The 21720-nt window shown below is 39.9% G+C and overlaps 1 protein-coding gene across 6 annotated transcripts in view; it reads left to right on the top strand.

The window, feature by feature from the left end:
• LOC130917033 (synergin gamma-like) overlaps nucleotides 1–21720 on the top strand; it is a 98219-nt gene that overhangs the window by 14318 nt on the left and 62181 nt on the right. For 3 of the 6 annotated variants that reach the window (XM_057838082.1, XM_057838084.1, XM_057838085.1), the window contains exons 4-10: nucleotides 3347–3474; nucleotides 4222–4327; nucleotides 4405–4516; nucleotides 9539–9898; nucleotides 15674–15958; nucleotides 16490–16570; nucleotides 21090–21286. In XM_057838082.1, the coding sequence (XP_057694065.1) occupies nucleotides 3347–3474; nucleotides 4222–4327; nucleotides 4405–4516; nucleotides 9539–9898; nucleotides 15674–15958; nucleotides 16490–16570; nucleotides 21090–21286 (1269 nt within the window). The remainder of the gene's footprint in view (nucleotides 1–3346; nucleotides 3475–4221; nucleotides 4328–4404; nucleotides 4517–9538; nucleotides 9899–15673; nucleotides 15959–16489; nucleotides 16571–21089; nucleotides 21287–21720) is intronic. The other 3 variants (XM_057838083.1, XM_057838086.1, XM_057838087.1) reach the window with 3 other exon arrangements.

Below are 21720 nucleotides of genomic sequence, written 5' to 3'. Positions count from 1 at the left end.
AAAAAAAAAAAGGGGGGGGGGGGGGACCAACAAGTTGCTACCAAAATCTTCCACCATAATAGTGTCTCAGGTAACTCTCAGGCTGCCATTGACTGTGCTCGACGCCCAATCCATTTAGACTGGGAACGTTCATTGATTCGAAATAGGGCTGCAGCTATTGATTATTTTAGTATTTAATTAATCGGTGAACTATTTATTTCAAATAATCGAGTAATTGGATAAGGGACATAAAAAATTAAAATGCCTGAGCTGAGCCTCACACGGTATATAAAAAAAAAAAAAGAAAAAGAGGATCTATGTACAACAAAAGAAGAATTGGCTAACTTACATAGCAAAAGTCCGCTAACTTAAATGCTATAAAATGCTAACGCTTTTTTAAAATGCTCTTTACAAATGGCTCAGACAAATATTCCCACAAAAAATGGCTAAATATACCTTTAAACTAAATTAAGAATGCATTCAAAAAATCATTAGCTCAAACAAAAACATAGCTTATGTTGGTCTTAACAGGGAGCAGATGGGTTCCACCATGTGAAATGAGGTAGACTAGAGGGCCGTGTATCCACCCGAATCAATGAAATTAAATTCAAACACTTTCAAAACAAACCATTACAACGCCACTTTAAAATGACCTTAATTGGCCCAAAATGACCTCATTGCCTAGCATTGGCTGCCAATGACGGCCAAGATGTTCAATCCGTTTGAAATGGGAGGGATGGCAGCGAATGATTCGCTGCCACCCTCCCAGTTCAAACAGATTGGACGTCTACTAGTGATAAACTCATTCCAATTCACAACCAGAAGCTTGTTTTTCTGTTTATTATTTGTTTGTAGAATATCCTAGAATGTTTTCCCGACCCATGTATCGATAATTGTTGTATCGCCATATCGTCAGATCGTTATCGTGATCTTTGTATCGCAAATCGTATCGTATCGTACGGTAACAAGAGGTTCCCACTCCTAGTTCGGTCCCTATGGACTCCAAAACAGCTTGACCGATTTTCTTGAAAATTTACACATTTGTACTATAGGCATCTGTGAATGTTCTTAGGTTTTGTATCGAAGTACCCTCGATAAGTATTGAAAATGGATAATCGAAAAAATCAATAGCAGAAGGAATGGCCCAAATTTACCACACTCAGAGTCACATCAATTGTGGTTTTTAGAAATTCAAAGGTTGCAGAGCTTTCAATAGTGCGGAAAATCAGAAAAATCCCAAAATTCCGATTGATCCCAAACTGTATGTCGGATTTTAACAAAAATTGGCAGATTTGTTGTTGGGATCATTTACAGTTACCATTGAAATTTTCACACCGGAATGTGTCCCAATAGAGCGACTAATTGACAATTGATAAACCGTTAGAGGCTTCGAAATTTCCGATTTTTAGATTATTCGCGAATCGGCCGTGGGAGATTCAAGAACGATTCACAAACATCCAAATTCCGATTATTGAATTATACCAGGTAAAGCGGAAATAAAACACGGTCAGCGCGGTCTTCAGGACGCAATGAGGAACAGACCGAGAGTAAATATCATGTTCATCTCATGCCGCTAGATAAAAAAAAAAAAACAATGATACCAGACTGCGGCCGTCAGCCGCTACAAACAGCGCCCAGTTGCTAGTTTCTAAAAACATACGGCTATGGTAGATATTACATATATCTAGAACTAGATGTGAAATGACAGACGACGGCCATGTTAGATCATATACCAAGTACTAGATGCGAAATGACACTTTCCTGCGCTAGTAAACAGGCACCATCTTAAAACAGTAGACTTCTCTAGAAGGCTCTGTTGTAGCGAACCTAATTACTTTTTATCGAAAAAAAAAACAATTTGGCAAAATCTTGACTTGAATCTATCTTTAAATGATGAAACAGTTTTAAAACTTTCACGTTGAAAGTAGACAGAAGGGAAATTATGGAATAACGGGAGCAATTTGAACAACTTTAATGGCTGATTCACAACATTAAATTAATTGAATGTAGTTTAAAGCTGCCGATACAGAATGGGGACTTGAGTATTGTATTTACTGTTTTTAACGGTTAACTTGATACTGAAATAGTACCCATAGTTTGGTTTAGCCTGAGAGGATTTTTGAACAATTTTGTAACTAGTGTTCAAAAAATTAAAAGCGGGGGTGGGGTGGGGGTTGGGGGTCTGTGTTGTATCAATAGTCGATTTATAATCGAATCGGAGCCTCTGAATCGTAATCGAATCGTTAGGTGCCCAAAGATTTCCACCCCTATAAACCGTTAATAGGACTACTTTCAAAAGTGTTTTTTGAATGTACACGTAGTCCCCGGGTTACAAACGAGTTACACTCCTAACCTGGCGACGTAACCCGAATTTCCGTGTAAGTCGGAATTCACCCTTGTACCCCTAAATACCTCCTGCATCTCAAAATAACTATCCAAAAACATGTAATATACGTCATTGTACTGTCCTTGCAAGACGTTGGAGCTAAGCTAAGTCCTAGCTAGACAGCAAGCTAAGATGTAATCTATCCCCTTCTTGACTTGAATCTATCCTTTAAACACTTTTAAAACTTTCACGTGTTGAAAGTAGACAGAAGGGAAATTATGGAATAACGGGAGCAACTTCAGCAATTTTAACTGTTAATTCACAACATTAAATTAATTGAATGTAGTTTAAAGCTGCTGATACAGAATGGGGACATGAGTATTTTATTTACCGTTTTGAACTGTTAACTTGATACTGAAATAGTCGTTTATTTAAGCCTGAGAGGCTTTTTGTAGAGTTTTTGTACTGAAATAGTCGTTTATTTAAGCCTGAGAGGCTTTTTGTACAATTTTTGTAACTAATGTTCGAAACATTAAAGGCAGCTAATAGCTTGGGGAGGGGGGTGTCATCAATAATCGATTTATAATCGAATCGTAGCCTCCGAATCGTAATCGAATCGTTAGGTGCCCAAAGATTCCCACCTCTACTGTTTACGTGACTTTAAAATAACAACAACAACAACAGCTGGAGACAAAATGGCGGCCGAAACTCCGGCATCATAAAGTCAAAAGTCACGCAAGTCTGGTACATCAAATCTATGGGACTGTCTGTGATTGGGCCCTTAGAATTACATGGTCTTCATTTAGTCCTGTAATGTGACATTGAGACTCATTTTTTAAAACTCCAACCATTTTTCAGCGGAGAAAAATTAAACAATTAGTGCCCTATGGTGGTAAGTGTGGAATCATTGAATTGGTGACCAAAATTCTTGGGGAAGCCCGGACTTTACCCAGCTCAGGTAGTATGCCCGGAGACACCGGGCTATACTGCCTGTTTCTCAAAGTATGGAGTTTCAGATAAAGGGCATAATATATGTTACAGGCAGGGATGGCGATCGGGATGCAGACCCCTGGGATGCCGTTTTTGGCCCAGCCCCAGTTCATGGGCATGAGACCTGCTGGCCCACCGTACACCCCAGACATGCAGAAGCAAATGGCTGAGGAGCACCAGTAAGAAACTTGTACCCCCTTTTTTTTTTTTTTTTTTTTTTTTTTTTTTTTTTTTTTTTTAAAAAAAACAAGTCCAATCCATTAGAACTGGGGGGAGCTGTCAGCGATTAAATCAAAACCATTTTCAGTGGCAAACAATGAGTGAACTTTTTTCACTTAAATTTAATAAGGAAATTATTACTTTTTTCCATTTAAAAAAAAATATATATTTTCGTCGTCTTATCCCTTATCATTCAAATATTCTGATATAAAATATTGTAATCAAAATATTAATTGTTAATTCAAATAAATACAGTTGTACCTCTACTTACAACGTTAATTACAACATGCAATTCTTGGGATTTGTTCTGTAAATGAATTTATGCATGTTATTGTTTATACATTTTTAAAAAAACATTTTTATATTATTATTATTTTCTATACACCAGAGGTGGCGGAACTGCCCAAATGAGTCCCGGAGGCCAAAATCAAGAGGTGCCGACTCTTGTTCCGGCAGGATCCAACACAAATTAACCCCTGTTTGGTGTCATATAGAAACAGTATCATATGGGATGTTTTCAATTTGTCAAAGCATTACCACAATAGGAAGATAATCTTTTAAAATGTATTTCATCATTTCCTGCCAGCCCGTTGAATGAAATGACAAAAGTCTGCTTTCCACTCTTTTCAACAAGAATGTCTTTGGTCTATTAATAGATTGTCGTTCTCAAGGGTGTCTGCGCTACAATGCCTCTTTATTGCTTGTAGAAGGCGTCTGGAGCAGCAGCAGAAGATGCTGGAGGAGGACAGGAAACGGCGACAGTTTGAGGAGCAGAAGCAGAAGCTCAGGCTGCTCAGTAGCGTCAAACCCAAGGTGAGACAAAAAGACCTTCTGCAATCTCTCGTGTTTTGCTATTTTTTTTTTTTTTTTTAATGTATTTCTTTACCCAGACGGGGGAGAAAAGCCGGGACGACGCCCTGGAGGCGATAAAGGGCAATCTGGACGGTTTCAGCAGGGACGCCAAGATGCACCCCACGCCATCTTCTCAGAGCAAGAAGCCAGGTAGAGGTTCACTTTCATGCTCATTATACAATGCCCTAATATACCACATGAAGTGTTTGCTTGTTCGGCCTTTGCAAATTCGACCATTACAGATTTTTACATTTTGGTTTCAGCTTTCCTCTAACTTGTTTTGCTTCCCCAAAATATTGTTTTTGGATTGAATCGTGAATGAAGAATGATGAATCCTGGTAAGATTTTAATTGTCGTGGGGTTTTTTTTTGTTTTTTTTTGCCCTTTCTGTAACGCTCTGAAAATTTAGAGATCCTACGAGGTTGCATTTTAGTGTGGTTTTTTTTGTAACTCGAATGATTTTTTTTTTTTTTTTTTTTTAAGATATCAAATAGGCATGTGCCGGTATGAGATTCTTCCATTATGATAACCTTAAGCAAAAATATCACTGTTTCATGGCATCACGTTATTGCTATTAGAGCTCTAATATGTGTTGAGAAGTTTTTTTCCATGGAACAGGATTTTTAGTTTTCAAAACAACATATTAGCAAATTGGAACATAAGTACCATATTTTTCAGTCTATAAGTCGCACCCGAGCACACAGTTAAGTCGCACCAGCCATAAAATGCCCAACGAAGAGAAAAAAAACATATATAAGTCGCACCGGAGTATAAGTCGCATTTTTGGGTGAAATTTACTTGATAAAATCCAACACACAGAACAGATATGTCATCTTGAAAGGCAATTTGATATAAATATACAATAGAGAACAACATGATGAATAAGTGTACAGTATGATGTTACATGATGCATGAACAACGAAATGCGAATATACTGTCCTCACCAGGACGCTACGGCTCGGTCCTGGCTATACAGCGAGCCAAATGACGATGATGGACATCCGTATAATTTGCTGAATCAATTTCGTCCTCGATAACAAACAGGTTCCCATCAACGTAAATAAATCATGATTAGGTGCTATTACAGCAATGACACAAACGGTAAGCATGCATTCGCTAGCATTAGCACATCGTTCGAACAACCACACAACTGGCTGTAAGTGTCCGAAAACTCACAACAACAGCAGAAAAGATGATACACACAGGCGTTGCTTCTGTAGAAATATTTTACAAGCATAAACAATGTAGGTTCGCAGCCGAGTTTCTCTCTTTCTCCCGCCCACTCGCTCAGAGACGCTGCGTAGCTTTCAGTCTTCTTCTGGCGTGTGAGCGCTCTTCTTCGCGTAAACAAGTGCGAGTGCGCCCCCACTTGGGCGTGAAAGTGCCACAAACTAAAAGCATGCATTTCAATATAAAAAAAGTCAATAATACAATTTAACACACATTGCCAAAGGCAGAACGCGAACGAGGCCATAGCTATTGAGAGTTATTCAGATAACTAGCATAAAGAACATGCTAATAAGTTTACCAAACCATCGGTGTCACTCCAAAACACCAAAATAACATATGAAATGATATCCTAATGTGTTAATAATTTCACACATAAGTTGCTCCTGAGTATAAGTCGCACCCCAAGCCAAACTATGAAAAAAAACTGTGACTTATAGTCCGAAAAATACGGTATAATGAAATATTCTAAATACAATTAAAAGAAATGCAGTCCTTCAGGTGACAACAACTCAACATAATTATCATGAGAACAAAAATAATTGAATTATTGTCTAATTTCCGCTTTTTTTTTTTTTTTTTTACCACCGCTAGACACACTAAACACGGTGGAGTTAACTCTCGTAGCTTGTGGGAAACATTCATAACAGCATTTACTAGCCTTTAACACATCCACTTTCACCGGAGCAAGGCCCTTCGCTCCCGGCCGTTTTACTGGATTTTGACTGAGTTTGCAAGGCCCACAGAAAATTCTGTTCTATTGCTATATGAACATGGAGCCCACCAAAAGAAAGATTAGACTCTCTTCTTTCAGCAGAAAAAAGTAAGTTCATATCTTTTTCCATTCTTTAGAAATCAGCGTTAGAAAATAGCTTAGTTTGAGCAATTTTCCAATTTCTGATGAAAAAACTGAGAAAATGAGCTTTTTGTAAACACAAAAATTTCAAACAAAACTTTGACTTTAACACGGCTATTTTTTGCTTCAGTTACATCCCAAACATCTGAATAATGTTTTCCTTTTACAAAATAACATGAACAACCAGCCAAATGGAGCTTTTGATAGCAAAGTAACAATTTATTCACACTTACCTAACTGAGAGATGACGTTTGGTGGCTGCGACAGCGGTTAAACTTTTCCCCCACTGCAGACTGTCTCGTAAAGATGGATTTTTTTTTGGTCTCTTTTATTTGTGGTGACCACTGTCTCGTTCGCCTGGGGAACTTGTGTTCCTGGGGGGGAACTGGTTTGGCCGTGCGCGTTTCCATGCAGGACACTCGAGCATGCGGGGGACCTGAGCAGCAAGCCTGCGTAGGGGCTCTGCTAACTTACTAGCACGGTCACAATAAAGTTGTACTGGTTGAATAGGGTTGGGGGTGGTCTTACCAATTGCGTTACTGCCCTCCAGTGGCCAGTTTTATTGCTTTAAAATTGGTTTTGTGTTGTTTTAGGTAACACTGTCATAACACTATCATAATTATGACATGATACTGTCATAGGCATTAATGAATGCTTTGGCAGATGTCATTAAGTGTCATCTGGCAAACGTTGTCACTCACTCCATTTATTTCTTGCTCGGATCTTTTACATCCATCCAAGTGAGATAATTTGCTGGATGATACTAAATGACAGAAGCATTCGTTAATGCTCATGCCAGTGTCATGTTATAATTATGACAGTCTTATGAGTCTTATGACAACGATGTCAGATAGTGTTACCGGTTAATATCTTTTGTTTTAAATATTCCATATTACAGTGAGGACAGCTGCGGCTTATAGTCCGGTGCAGCTAATCTATGAGCAAATGCTGTGTTCATGTCAAGTTTAGTGGGTGGCGGCTTATAGTCAGGTGTGTCTCATAGTCCGAAAATTACGGTACTTATTAGGGGTGTGACAAAATATCGAAATGGTGATATATCGTGATACTTGATATCCCAAAAGGTTATCGATATGCTCCTGCCAAGACTCGAGATATCGTTTTAAAACGGTGTCAATGTCTAAAAAAAAAAAAAAAAACAAATAAAAATAACCAACAAGTTGCTACCAAAATCTCCCACCATAATAGTGTCTCAGTGTCTTAGACTGGGAACGTTCGTTCTTTCGAAATCAAAGCATTCACAGTCATTCTGTCCGATTTTCAGGGTATTTACAGGTCACTTGTTGTTCATTTTAGGGCATTTACAGGTCATTGAGTGTTGAGTTTGAGTCACTGCCTATTCAGTTGGGTGATTCCCAGATCACTTCTTGTTCTGTAACTCATAATAAACAGGAAGTGACCCGTAAAATACCCCAGAATCAACAGGAAGTTACTGAAAATTAACAGGTAAATGACCTAAAATGGCCAAAAATTACCTCATTGCCTGGCATTGGCTGCTACTACCGGCCATAGACGTTTAGTTCGTTTGAAGTGGCAGCGAATGGCAGCGCGAAGGAACGAATGTTCATTCGCTGCCATCCCTCCCAGTTCAAATGGATTGAACATCTACTTGTGATAAAATCAATCCAATTCACAGCAGAAGCTTGTTTTTTCTGTTTATTAGTTGTTTGTAGAATATCCTAGAATGATTTTCCGACCAATGTATCAATAATCGTATCGCCATATCGTCAGATCATCGTTATCGTGAGCTGTGTATCACAAATTGTATCGTATCGTGAGGTACCAAGAGGTTACCACTCCTAGTACTTACTATTATACTGTGTCTTGCGACTGTTATGTTGACCTGTGCCATACAAATAAAATTCGCCATGCCCTGCTTTCAATCAAGAGGCAATTTATCCTCACCTACCATATATAGATTGTCCAAATCTTATTAGCGGTGAGCGACCCATCTCAACTGTCATATACAGTACTGTGCAAACGTTTTAGGCAGGACACCTGCCTAAAACGTTTGCACAGTACTGTATATTTTTATTATATTATGTATATACCGGATATACTGTATGTATATATTTTCCCCAAGTGGAAGCTTCCACGATCCTAATAAATTTAATAATTAAAAAAAAATATATACAGCAGGTGTCCTGCCTAAAACGTTTGCACAGTACTGTAGCTTTTCAAACTGACCCAGTCTGCAAGCTCCTCTCACTGTTCAATGTGTCTCTCATTGTTCCTCGAACAAATTTCCTCCCAAAAAGTCCGATATATCCCATGAAATAGCCGCTGATTTCGCCATTGGATTGCATGCAGATGTTCACCTTGATGATGTCGCAACTTTTCCCGGATGCCCAATTTTTGCCTGGCACGGCCAGACTGTTCTCCCTGTATTTTTCCAAACACTGAGAGAATAGTCTGGGACCCGGCTCATTAACAACAAAATCAATCGTCAAATCAGATTTGTTTATTTGCGTGACGTGTTCTTAACGAGCAAAGTCACTCTTCCGTGTCGGAAGTCGTCTCCACAACAACAGAGATGGCGAACAGGAGAGCCGAGAATATGTTCCAATCCACGGTAAAATCAGTTTTAAATTACCAAAAACACATCGACACACGTCATTAACAACAGTCTGTCTCGCGCTAGCCATGTTGAATAAACTCCGCTCTCCTCGTATGTTTGCTTCCGCACGCAAGCCCCGCGTCGCGTTTCTAACTTCACATCCTCCCGTCGCTGATTGGTCCACTCCGCTGTCTGTTTGCTGTGGCTTGCTCCGCCATGGAAATTTTATCCGCTTAATGGTGGCCAGACTCAATAGCTGGAACAGCGGTGAGTCTGGAGTACCAGGCTAGCCCAATTTGTTATTCAGCAAAGGTTTAGGGTTAAAAAATGCCACCAGAGACATACTAACTCATTGATCGTGACAGACATCCAATCCATTTTGACTGGGATGCCCAGCCTACATTTCAAGTGGGTTGGATATCTTTCACCGGCGACCAATGAGTTCATTTATTCTTTTTAGTGTGTGTTTTTTTAATATGCTGTATCCATCATTACAATTTATTCATTCTTTCAGACTTGTCGTCTTCATCATCATCACCATCACCCCACTCCTCTGTCACCACCCCGTCTGTCCCCCCACCTTTATCTGAGGACAATGATGAATTTAGTGACTTTCAAGGGTCTGCCTCCTCCTCCTCTTCCTCCTCGTCTGGTGTGACGTCCTCCCGCAGGCCCGTCATGGCCGCACCTGCCATGACTGTTTTCCCTGAGGGGGACGAGGAGTTTAGCGACTTTGTTCAGGGCCCTGTCGGTTCCGAACCCTCGCTCCTTTCCCCTCAAGTGCACCCTTCCCTCCCTTCCTCTGTGTCCCTTCCCACTGCTGCACTTCCTCCACACACTGCCATCAGCAGCAGCTCTCAAACTTCATTTCAAGGTAATTTTTCTTCTATTGCTCACTTTCCATTCTTTCATAAATTAGCCACATTTATTTCTTGGGTTTGAGAGACATATTGGAAATTCAAACGCACATAACTAGCACCTGATTATAATATGGGTATTTGAAAATTGCTTCAAAGTAAGAATTGATTGATCAAAAATGACTTTATTACCAAATTAACATCACACAGCCAAACTGAGACAAGGCCATCTGGTGTGTTCACAGCCAGTCTTAAACCAGAAACAATTTTCCAAGTCACTACAATTTTGGGCTCCAGCTATCGATTATTTAAGTAATCAATAAGTGCTGCACAGATTAATCGATTAACTCGAGTATTCGATAAGAAAAAAATATTCGAATAAAATTTTGTTGCTTCGAGTATTCGTTTAATTAAATTAAATTGGCATTGTAATGGTTTATTTTGAAAGTGTTTACATTTAGTTTTATAGATTAGGGTGGGAACACTGCCCTCTGGTCTGCCTCATTTTACATGGCTGAATCCAACTGCTCCCTGTTAAGACCAATGTTAGCTAAGTTTTTGTTTGGGCTAATGTTTTTTAATGCATCTGTAATTTAGTTTATACGTATATTTAGTCGTTTTTTTGTGGGAATATGAGTCTGAACCATTTGTTAGGAGCATTGATGAAAAAATATTAGTATTTTATAGCATTTAAGATATGCTATGTAAGTTAGCCAGTTGTTCTTTTGTTGTACATCGATCCTCATTTATTTTTTTTATACCGTTTGAGGCTTATCCCAGGTATTTTAATTTTTCATGTTCCTTATCCGATTACTCGAATATTTGAACTAACGAGTTCGTCGATTAATCGACTACTAAAATAATCGATAGCTGCAGCTCTATAATCGATTCATCTATAAGTTGGTTCGAATAATCAAGCAATCGGTTTAAGAACATTTAATGCATAGGTCGAGATCCTTTGTCTCGCAAGCCATATCTGGCTCTTTTGATGAGTACATCTGGCTCTCCGCCAACCCTTAATTTTAAATAGGGAACCGGTCGGCTCATTTGACATGAACGAGCTGTGATGAGCTGATGGTCCATTCACACATTTTTCTCGAACCTTCAAACATGATTCGCAATAATATGCCTCATTCAGTGCCCATGGGTGGTCGTCCTGTCGCAGATTGCACGGAGCTAGGCCAGTGCTTCTCAATTATTTTCTGTTACGCCCCCCCAAGGAAGACGTAAATGTTTCGCGCCCCCCCCCCCCCCCCCAACTCTCTGCCGCCACTGTAAATAGTATCATTTGTCTATAATATTACGATTATAAGTACGCCTCAGCCTAACATTGTGTCCTTTTTTTCTATCAAAGAAAAAAAGTAACATAGATCAACTTATAATAAAGTATAACTTTATTAACATTGTTTTGCTTGTAACAGAAAAGACTTATAGCGCATCAATTTGCCTAAGGTAAAAAAAAAAAAAAAAAAAAAAAAAGGCACATCCAAACTGTAAAAATACACTCAAGGTACATTTTTGACCATTTGATACTGAAAAATAAAATGTAATAAAATCAGTAAATAATAACAAATTTAAATTGATTAGAAACATTTACTCTTCAGGACAACATGCCAAAAAAATTGATCGAAAAAACAAAACTGAATTGGGGGGGGGGGGGGTGTCTTTGGACAGAAGGAAAGTTTTTATTTTCGCTGATTCACCACAGTGCTCACTGGTTTACTGATATAACACTGACAAAGCGGGACGATTGTGACAATTGGCAATATTCGGCACGTTTTCGCTGAAAAACAATCAAGCGGCTTATCAATGAGATTGAGGTCTAATGTCTTTAAGTGGCGTCTTAACTGATTTGGCTTCAGACTCTCCGCTATAATCATTTTTAGACTCAGTAAACAGTGGTCTTTCCTCATTTCCCACTGTATTAAAAGTCAAAGCCAAAAGGCAAACGGCCCGAAAAAAAGCGCATTCTCGGCGGCCGAGGGCGAACCGTAGGTGAGGGCGGTGGTCGTGACGATCCCAAGCCGAAAACGGCACTTCTCAGCCGGACACGTGAGAACCGGAGAAGACCGTGGGTCGCTGCGTGAGGCCAGCTCTGCATGAGTCTCTTCCGTGTGCTCTTGCTTACTTCAAAAATACTGCACGCACTATGAAAATGAGAGCGCCACTGCCACCCACGGAGTGGATGTGCAAGTACACTTTATTCTAGTACGGCAAAAAAAAAAAAAAAAAAAAAAGCATGTTCCCCGAGGTCACTCGCGCCACCCCTGGCATCGCTCTGCGCCCCACCATTTGAGAAGTACTGAGCTAGGCGTAAGTACCGAGCCCGTCTTGCGCTTTAAATCTCTGCTCAACCGGAAGCGGGGCTGGCCCCTCCCAGCTCAATGCCGAGCGATCTGGAGTATATAATAATGCGTAGAGGAAAAAATAAACCACGAAAGTGAACTGTGTGATACCTCAAGTCATAGAGGTGCACAATCAGTTTGACTTCCATGACTTTTTCGTCTGTCAAAATTGTCGAGTTCCCTGGTTGCCGTTTTACACCTTCAGAAAATATATGCAGTGCCACACCATGATTCTATTTGTTATTTTCCAAGTGGTGAGTGCGCAACGATTTTAAACATACCATGTAACGATGTCAGGCTTCTGTTGTTGTCTAAAGATTTATTTCGATCACAACTCAGCGATTGCTCGTAAAAGCCGAGCGTGCCCTTGCTCTCCCGCATGATGCGTTTAAATGCGCTCACGAAAAAAAAAAACTGATCACAAAGCTGACTTGGACAAGCTGGACACAGAATATGTAAATAATACTGTGCATATATATATTTACATACAGTATATAGACACACACACACTGTATGGCTCTCGTGGAATCAAATTTTAAAATATGTTGGGGTTTTTTGTCTCTCTTGGTCAAAAAGGTTCCCTACCCCTGATTTAATGCGGTGCAGAATAAATTTTAGGAGATGTAAAACAATGGCTTTCTAAGATTGCACTTTCAAAAGAGCGTTAAATGTGAATACAAAATATATTTCTTGAGTGTTTTTTCAGAATTGCACTTCCATTTCACAAGAGCAATAAATGCATTTAAAAATGAATTAAAATACCTGAGCTTAACCTCAAACAGTATAAAAAAAAATAAAAAAGGATCGAAGTACAACAAAACAACAATAGCTAACTTGCATAGCAAAAATCAGCTTAAATGCTATAAAATGCTACAAGTTTTTTTGTTTTTTTTAACAATGATCTTAACAAATCGTTCACACACATATTTCTACAAAAACTGCGAAATATAGCTCTAAACTAAATTAGAATGCATAAACAATCATATTGGCTCAAACAAAAACTTACAACCTTATGTTGGTCTTAACAGAGAGCAGCTGGATCCAGCTATGTTAGATGTGTTATCTCTTATTCACTTTTGCCACCCAAATCAATAAAACTAAATGCAAAACAAACCATTGCAACCCCACTCTAATTTAACAAATCCTCGAAGCAGCCAAATACAGAAGTTAATCGATTTTCATTGTAGGCCTGTCGCAATAACAAATTTTAGTAGACGATATATTGTTTCATAAATTATTGCAGATATGCGATATTATGCCTGTTTTTTTCAACCTGTTCAACCACGAATATATTGACAATACATCCAAATAAATCACCTATTCAAATGCAATAAATTGTTATTCTTAAATAAAACACAAACTATATTAAAATGTATAAATATTTAAAAAATATATGCCTAATGACTCATTTTAAAGCAAGTTAGATGCAGGATATGAAATAGGTGAGAAACACAATGTAATTTTTGTTGTCTGCCAATTAGAGCCCACTAAAAGTGCCAATTTGATCCAAAATGACTGTCATCTTGTCCTGCAAAGTGCGCATGCAACAAATTTGAACCCAAATTATGATCATTTTTTACATCATATTATCATTGCCAATCAGATTTTTTATAATGGGTGTCATTTTAAATGTAGTTTTAGTGTAGAGTCTGAAGTATATGCAATTGCCCCCAGAAATCTGAACATGACCTGCTTTTATTTTGAAATGTTCACCGGAAGTACGTTTGCTAAGCCACTAACCGAAAGCTTTACACTATATAAAAAACTAACAAAAACAGAGTGCACTTCGCTTTCGTCAAGCATATGGTGTCAGTAATAGATTTTTTTTCTTTTGTTTGCATCGCCTGCAAATTCTTTAATCCAGCGAGTTTTCATGTTTGAAGTGTCACTTTTTAACCGCAATTTTGCGTTGTGGAGAAGACTGCCAATGTTTTATAGCAGACTAAAGTGGTTAGTACATTGTCTTTTTTCCATTAGCCTCAATGTTGCGATGCTAACGTTTTACAATGTCTAATATAAAAGTGTTTATTTTGTATGTCTGAACTTTAATTCTACGGCGTGTTGCTAGCCAATAAACATCTGTGAAAGCTACTCATATGCAATCAACACGCATATGTGCCGAGTGCACACACACGCACAAATGTATGCACACACTCACGCAGCGATAAATTGCAGCCGGGAAAATTACCGCCCTTTTTTATATTTACCGTACGCTAATTTGACTTATTGCGTATCGCGACAGGCTTATGCAGCACTACTACAATTAATGGTAAATGGACAGTACTTATATAGGGTATTTCATTACATGGTTACCATGCCCAAAGCATACAAAGAAGAAAAAAATAAAATTGACGTCTAACTTGTATTGTTAGCTTGCAGTGAATCCGACTCCTTTTGAAATTCCCAATTACTTAATGATTTCAGGTTTAACGGCTGTCAGCACTAGCCCTAACGTAGCAGCTTTGTCGTAGCATGCTGTGGATGTCTGTCCCTTTTAAATATCTCAAAAGACTCATGGCTAAACTTAATTTGTTCTTCTCTCATGACACCAAGCATCAGACAGTGCCTCTGTAGGCTACCAAAGGTGACTAACAAACTCAGCTAACGGAGTGCTAGTATAGCAGCTTTGGCAACTAAAGTTTAGTGAACTGTGGCTATACTATTTTTTCAATTATTTGTTTTCTGTAAAAATGTTTTATTTTTTAAAAAATTCTATCAAATCACTCATAGCTAACATTAATTTGTTCTTCTGTAATGGCACCAAGCATCAGAAGGAGCCTTCGCTGGAAATATAATCCCTATAGTGCCTAAAGAATTCGATTAACATTGTGCTAACATAGCACCTTTGTGACTTTTTTTTTTTTTTTTGTCTTAATTGATTCTGTATTGGCAGCAATTGTCTTCTCTTGACAACAACTCGGGATGTATGTGTAAATAACTCGCTTTCTCACAAATGTAGCAATGCTATGTAAGCAACATAGCTAACGGTGTATTCGAAAACTGAGCCCATGTTGCTACTTTCAGAAAATCAAGATTATTGTTGGCTAATTGAACATATGTGCTAGTAGGTAGACACTGATAGATTTTCAACAAATAAGCTTGATGGGTTTAAGCTGAAAAAATCCATAAATTAGCTGCTTCGTCTTTAAATTGGCAGGGTTCAAAGGGAGAGAAAGTAGCATCTTAGTCCAAAAAAACGGTTATAGCCAATCCTAAGGAAACAGAGTGTGAACCAGTACTAGGTTGTGGAATATATTTTACATTTTAAAATGTCTCCTAGAAATGAATTGCTGAGCAAAGGCTTATATTACAGGCAACTAACTGCCTCATTTACATAGAAACTAGAAACAAATGTCTAGCTAGCACATAACAGCTGCTTTAAATGAAAGAAGCATGTTGGCTGATGGAAAAGCTGGTCCCCACTCCCCCGATTCATCCCATCTCTAGGCCCCTCTCTGGAAGAGAAGCTTTTCTCCTCTTGCGACCTCACCGCTGACAAGACGGCCCACTTGAACTTTAAACCCAGGCAGACGTTGACTGAAATGAGTCCCAGAGCTAGAGTTTCCGCCCAGTTTCAGAGCAGCAGTAAGGCCAGGAACTGGGCCACGGCCTCCGCGGACTTGAATCTTCAGTCCGTCTTCGTCATGCAAATACCACCCGAGGCCACTGCCTCGGGGCCCGACGTGGTGCCAACTGCTGCCAATCCCTCCTCTCAAAGCAGTGGTCAGAGGGGTGAGAAAAGTGCTTATTTATTCTGAAACCTGCAGCTGATTCTGCCACTTAAACCGCATCTTTCTGGCTTTTTCTACTCTGCCATCAATTTTATTGAACATGTTTTTTTACATTCAATCCAATCCAACCAGGATGACGTTCTTTCTGATTACTGTCACTTTTGTCTAAGCTTTGTTCACCTTGACTTCAAACCTTTATCACATCTTTGCTACATTTTTTTTTTCAGGTATTCAGCATTAATTGTTTGGGATCTTGTGCAAATGCCCGCTGCTGTATGCTGCCTGCTTTGAACTAACACGGACATGTGTATTTTCTGTTCTATTTAAAAGCTGTTGAATCTCAAGTCTTCTCTGGTAATTGATTCCGGGATGTTTCTTGTGTTACATCTGCACCGAATTTTCCAGACATGATTTTTGTTGAGTTTTGGATACCAGCAGGGGCTCAGCTGCCAAGAGACTTAGCAACTCATAATCCCCTCCAAGGCTGATACTAAAACAAATAGCGCTGTGTGTGTGTGTTTGATTTCAACAGCAGGTGTTGGTGTGTATCCACAACAAGAGCAAATCCAGTCCCTCCCGCCAGCTTGGTTGTACAACGACAGCCTCATCCCAGGTAATTTTAGGATTTGGATACACTGTAATAGTGGCCAGTGTAATTTTCTTAAATTTTTGGTAAATAAATCTGTAGCAGGGATTTGATTTATTGCATCATGATGAAAAATACCATTTATACATTGCTAAAAAAAAATTGAACACTTTTTAATCAGAGTATAGCCGTCAAGTTCATCCTTACGAGGACATTTATATACTTACATAAAACAAGGAGAGAAGGCATTCAATTAATTTGAACAGCTTGCAAGGAGAACGGAGGGAAACTATTCAATATAATACTAAGATACGATTCCATTCTATGTTCTAAACCCACCTCTCGGTTCCCTTTCTTTTTATTTTGTTCAAAGACCCCTAGCTAAATGGTGGTGACAACCTTAAAAGCACAAGGGGAGCAAAGTGTTGGTTGTTCTGTGCATGTAGGTAAAGTGTAAATACAAATGTGTTAATGGCAATACATTTACGCAAGTCACTTATCAGTCGACTGCAACAGTCTCATCTTCTGCTGTTACTTCCATCTTCTGCGGCCTGATGTAACAGGCCGGTTTGAGCCGGTCTTAGCAAAGCAAAGCATTTTTTAATTGCGAGCAAAGCATTTCTTCATTGCAGCAATAATCAATTTGAGCAAATGTATAATAAACTCATTTATAATTATCTCAACAATTGCAACATACAGTGGGGCAAATAAGTATTTAGTCAACCACAAATTGTGCAAGTTCTACTTGAAAAGATTAGAGAGGCCTGTAATTGTCAACATTGGTAAACCTCAGCCATGAGAGACAGAATGTGGGAAAAAAAACAGTTTGATTTTTAAAGAATTTATTTCCAAATTAGAATGGAAAATAAGTATTTGGTCACCTACAAACATGCAAGATTTCTGGCTGTCAAAGCGGTCTAACTTCTAACGCGATCTAACGAGGCTCCACTCGTTAGCTGTATTAATGGCACCTGTTTTAACTCATTATCGGTATAAAAGACACCTGTCCACAACTTCAGTCAGTCACACTCCTAACTCCACTATGGCCAAGACCAAAGAGCTGTCAAAGGACACCAGAGACAAAATTGTAGACCTGCACCAGGCTGGGAAGACTGAATCTGCAATAGGTAAAACGCTTGGTGTTAAGAAATCAACTGTGGGAGCAATGATTAGAAAATGGAAGACATACAAGACCACTGATAATCTCTCTCAATCTGGGGCTCCATGCGAGATTTTACCCCATGGCGTCAAAATGATAACAAGAACGTTGAGCAAAAATCCCAGAACCACACGGGGGGACCTAGTGAATGACCTACAGTGAGCTGGGACCACAGTAACAAAGGCTACTATCAGTAACACAATGTGCCGCCAGGGACTCAAATCCTGCACTGCCAGACGTGTCCCCCTGCTGAAGAAATTACATGTCCAGGCCCGTCTGCAGTTCGCTAGAGAGCATTTGGATGATCCAGATAACTGGGAGAATGTGTTATGGTCAGATGAAACGAAAATAGAACTTTTTGGTAGAAACACAGGTTCTTGTGTTTGGAGGAGAAAGAATCCTGAATTGCATCCGAAGAACACCATACCCACTGCGAAGCATGGGGGTGGAAACATCATGCTTTGGGGCTGTTTCTCTGCAAAGAACCAGGACGACTGATCTGTGTGAAGGACAGAATGAATGGGGCCATGTGTCAAGAGACTTTGAGTTAAAATCTCCTTCCCTCAGCAAGGGCATTGAAGATGAGACGTGGCTGGGTCTTTCAGCATGAAAATGATCCCAAACACACAGCCAGGGCAACAAAGGAGTGGCTTCGTAAGAAGCATTTCAAGGTCCTGGAGTGGCCTAGCCAGTCTCCAGATCTCAACCCCATAGAAAATCTGTGGAGGGAGTTGAAAGTCCGTGTTGCCCAACGAAAGCCCAAAACATCACTGCTCTAGAGGAGATCTGCATGGAGGAATGGGCCAAAACACTAGCAACAGTGTGTGAAAAGCTTGTGAAGAGTTCCAGAAAACGTTTGGCCTCCGTTGTTGCCAACAAAGGGTACATAACAAAGTTTTGAGATAAACTTTTGGCATTGACCAAATACTTATTTTTCACCATGATTTGTAAATAAATTCTTTAAAAAATCAAACAATGTGATTTTGTTTTTTTTCCACATTCTGTCTCTCATGGTTGAGGTTTACCCATGTTGACAATTACAGGCCTCTCTAATATTTTCAAGTGGGAGAACTTGCACAATTATTGCCTGGCACGGCCAGACTTTTCTCCCTGTGTTTTTCAAACACTGAGAGTATAGTCTGGGACCAAGCCAATTAACGGCCTCTCGAGCAAGTACAAAATTAATCGACAAATCAGATTTGTTTATTTGTGTGACGTGTTCTTAACTAGCAACGTCACTCTTCCGCGTTGGAAGTCGTCTACACAACAACACAGATGGCGAACAGGGGAGCCGAGAATATATTCCAATCCACGGTAAAATCAGTTTTAGATTACCAAAAACACATCAACACAAGTCATTGACAACAGTCTGCCTCGCGCTAGCCATGTTGAATAAACTCCGTTCTCCTCGTATGTTTACTTCCGCGCGCAGGTCCCTCGTCCCGCCCGTCGCTGATTGGTCCACTCCGCTGTCTGTTTGCTGTGGCTTGCTCTGCCCTGGAAATTTTATCCGCTTAATGGTGGCCAGACTCAATAGCTGGAACAGCAGTGAGTCTGGAGTACCAGGCTAGCCCAATTAGTGGTTGACTAAATACTTATTTGCCCCACTGTATCAGTCAAACTTCTGGGATCTTAATCTGGCCAGTTAAGTAGAAGAACGGGTCGTTAATTGGCTTTAGCTGCTTTGTTGTTACTGAAATCAACAACAGGTCTATCAGAGGGGCAACAATGAGAAGCCCCCCCAAAACAGGAATGGTTTTCGAGTTCTTTTTTGGCTTATTTTTTTACTGTCTTTCTGCTGCTGTAGTTTTTCATTTGCTTTGGATCAACTTCTCCGCTGGTAGCATGGTGCGTAACCTGGACGCTGCAGAGGTTGAACAAGTAGTCCAACTCCTCCAGGATGGCACAACAATAAATAATCAATAAATGTGCCGTTGCAAGAACTTTTGCTCTGTCTCCCAGCACAGTCTCAAGAGCATAGAGTTGATTCCAGGAGACAGCTAGTTACTTCAGGAGAGCTGGACAGATCCGTACAAGGTCTTTAAACCCTTAACAGTATCGGTATCTGCTCCTTTGTGCAAGGAGCAACAAGATGAGCACTGCCAGTGCTCTACAAAATGACCTCCAGTAGACAACTAGTGTGGATGTTTCTGACCAAACAGTCAGAAACAGGCTCCATGAAGGTGACCTGAGGGCCCAATGTCCTGTAGTGGGCCCTGTGCCCACTGCCCAGCAGCATAGAGCTTGATCGTTTGCCATAGACCACCAGAATTTGCAACTACACCACTGGAGCCCTCTGCTCTTCACGGATGAGAGCAGGTTCAACCTGAACACAATGGACAGACTGTAGAATGCCGTGAAGAATGTTTTGCTCCCTGTAACTTCATTCGGCATGATCACTTTGGTGGCAGGTCGGTGATGGTCTGGGGAGGCATATCCATGGAAGGATCCACAGACTTCTACAGGTTAGATAATGGAACCCTGACTGATATTAGGTATCGAGATGAAATCCTTGGACTCATTGTCAGAACCTACGCTGGTGCAGTGGGACCTGGGTGCCTCCTGGTCCATGCCAATACCCTACCTCATGTGGCTAGAGTATGCAGGCAGTCCCTGGAGGATGAAGGAATTGATACCATTGACTTGCCCCCATGTTCATCTGACCTAAACCCAATAGAACACCTCTGGGACATTGTTTTGATCCATCCGGTGCTGCCCAGTTGCTCACTGTCAGAACCTACGCTGGTGCAGTGGGACCTGGTTGCCTCCTGGTCCACGACAATACTCTACCTCATGTGGCTAGAGTATGCAGGCAGTCTTTGGAGGATGAAGGAATTGACACCATTGACTTGCCCCCATGTTTATCTGACCTAAACCCAATAGAACACCTCTAGGACATTATGTTTAGCTCCATCCAGCGCTGCCAAGTTGCTCCTCGAACTGTCCAATAGCTCAGTGATGCCCTGGTCCAGATCTGGGAGGAGACCCCCGCCCCCCCGACACCATCTATCATTAGGAGCTGTACAAGCACGTGGGGGCCACACAAACTACTGAGAATCATTTTGAGATGCCACATTGACATTTTGGCAAAATGGGCTAGTCTGCTGCATCATTTTTTTCCACTTTCATTTTGGGGGTGTTTTTGCTATAGGGTGATTCAAATACATGGCATAATTTTCTTACATCACCTACTTATTTTCAGGAAAGATATTCAAGATAATCCCCCCCTATTTAAATCTGATGTGAGTTTGAAGTCTTCCTCCAATTTTATTGAGCACTGTATGTATATTTGCTACCTCTCCTTTGTGTTTCTGGTATAAATGATCATTCACCACCCGTGTTTCATAAAGTGTATTTAAGAAACTAAAACTGTTTTTCTGCACGCAGACATGTTCAAAAAGGTTCTGGAGTTCAGCATGACTCCGGCCGGGATCGACACAGCCAAGCTGTACCCGCTGCTCATGTCGTCAGGTCTTCCTCGAGAGGCTTTGGGCCAAATCTGGGCATCGGCCAACCGCACGACACCTGGCATGTTGACTAAAGAGGAGCTCTACACTGTGCTGGCGCTAATAGGTGTTGCACAGGTAAAACTGGGTTTCATTGGATTTTCAGAATTGAATTCGTGGCCTTTTCGTTCATGATGACAATTTTGATTACCATATTCTTGTTGCTTGTGCAAACATTAGATTTAAATAATTAAAATGTCAAATTTTCTTGATGGCATTGAATAGCATCTATTTATTAGTTGTAGTTTATCCCTTATTCCATTAAAATTTTATTTTTAAAGGTAAACAATATTTTTTGTTGTTCAATTAGTACATTGTAAAATGCAATGTAAAATACATATGATTTAATAATTATTCAATTGAACAAATGTAATGAGCATTTAGTTAACTTTTTTTCATGGCATCTAAATTTAATCACTCAGTATTATTAATGAAGAAAGAGTGGCTTTGAGCCAACGTGAAATATAGAATAGAATAGAGAATGCATGAAGTTACCTTGTGAAATTTATTTA

This window comes from Corythoichthys intestinalis, chromosome 6 (genome assembly GCF_030265065.1).
Source record: "Corythoichthys intestinalis isolate RoL2023-P3 chromosome 6, ASM3026506v1, whole genome shotgun sequence".
Classification (NCBI taxonomy): domain Eukaryota; kingdom Metazoa; phylum Chordata; class Actinopteri; order Syngnathiformes; family Syngnathidae; genus Corythoichthys; species Corythoichthys intestinalis.
The sequence above is the reverse complement of the archived record's forward strand: the minus strand, read 5'-3'. Positions and strand labels throughout refer to the sequence as shown.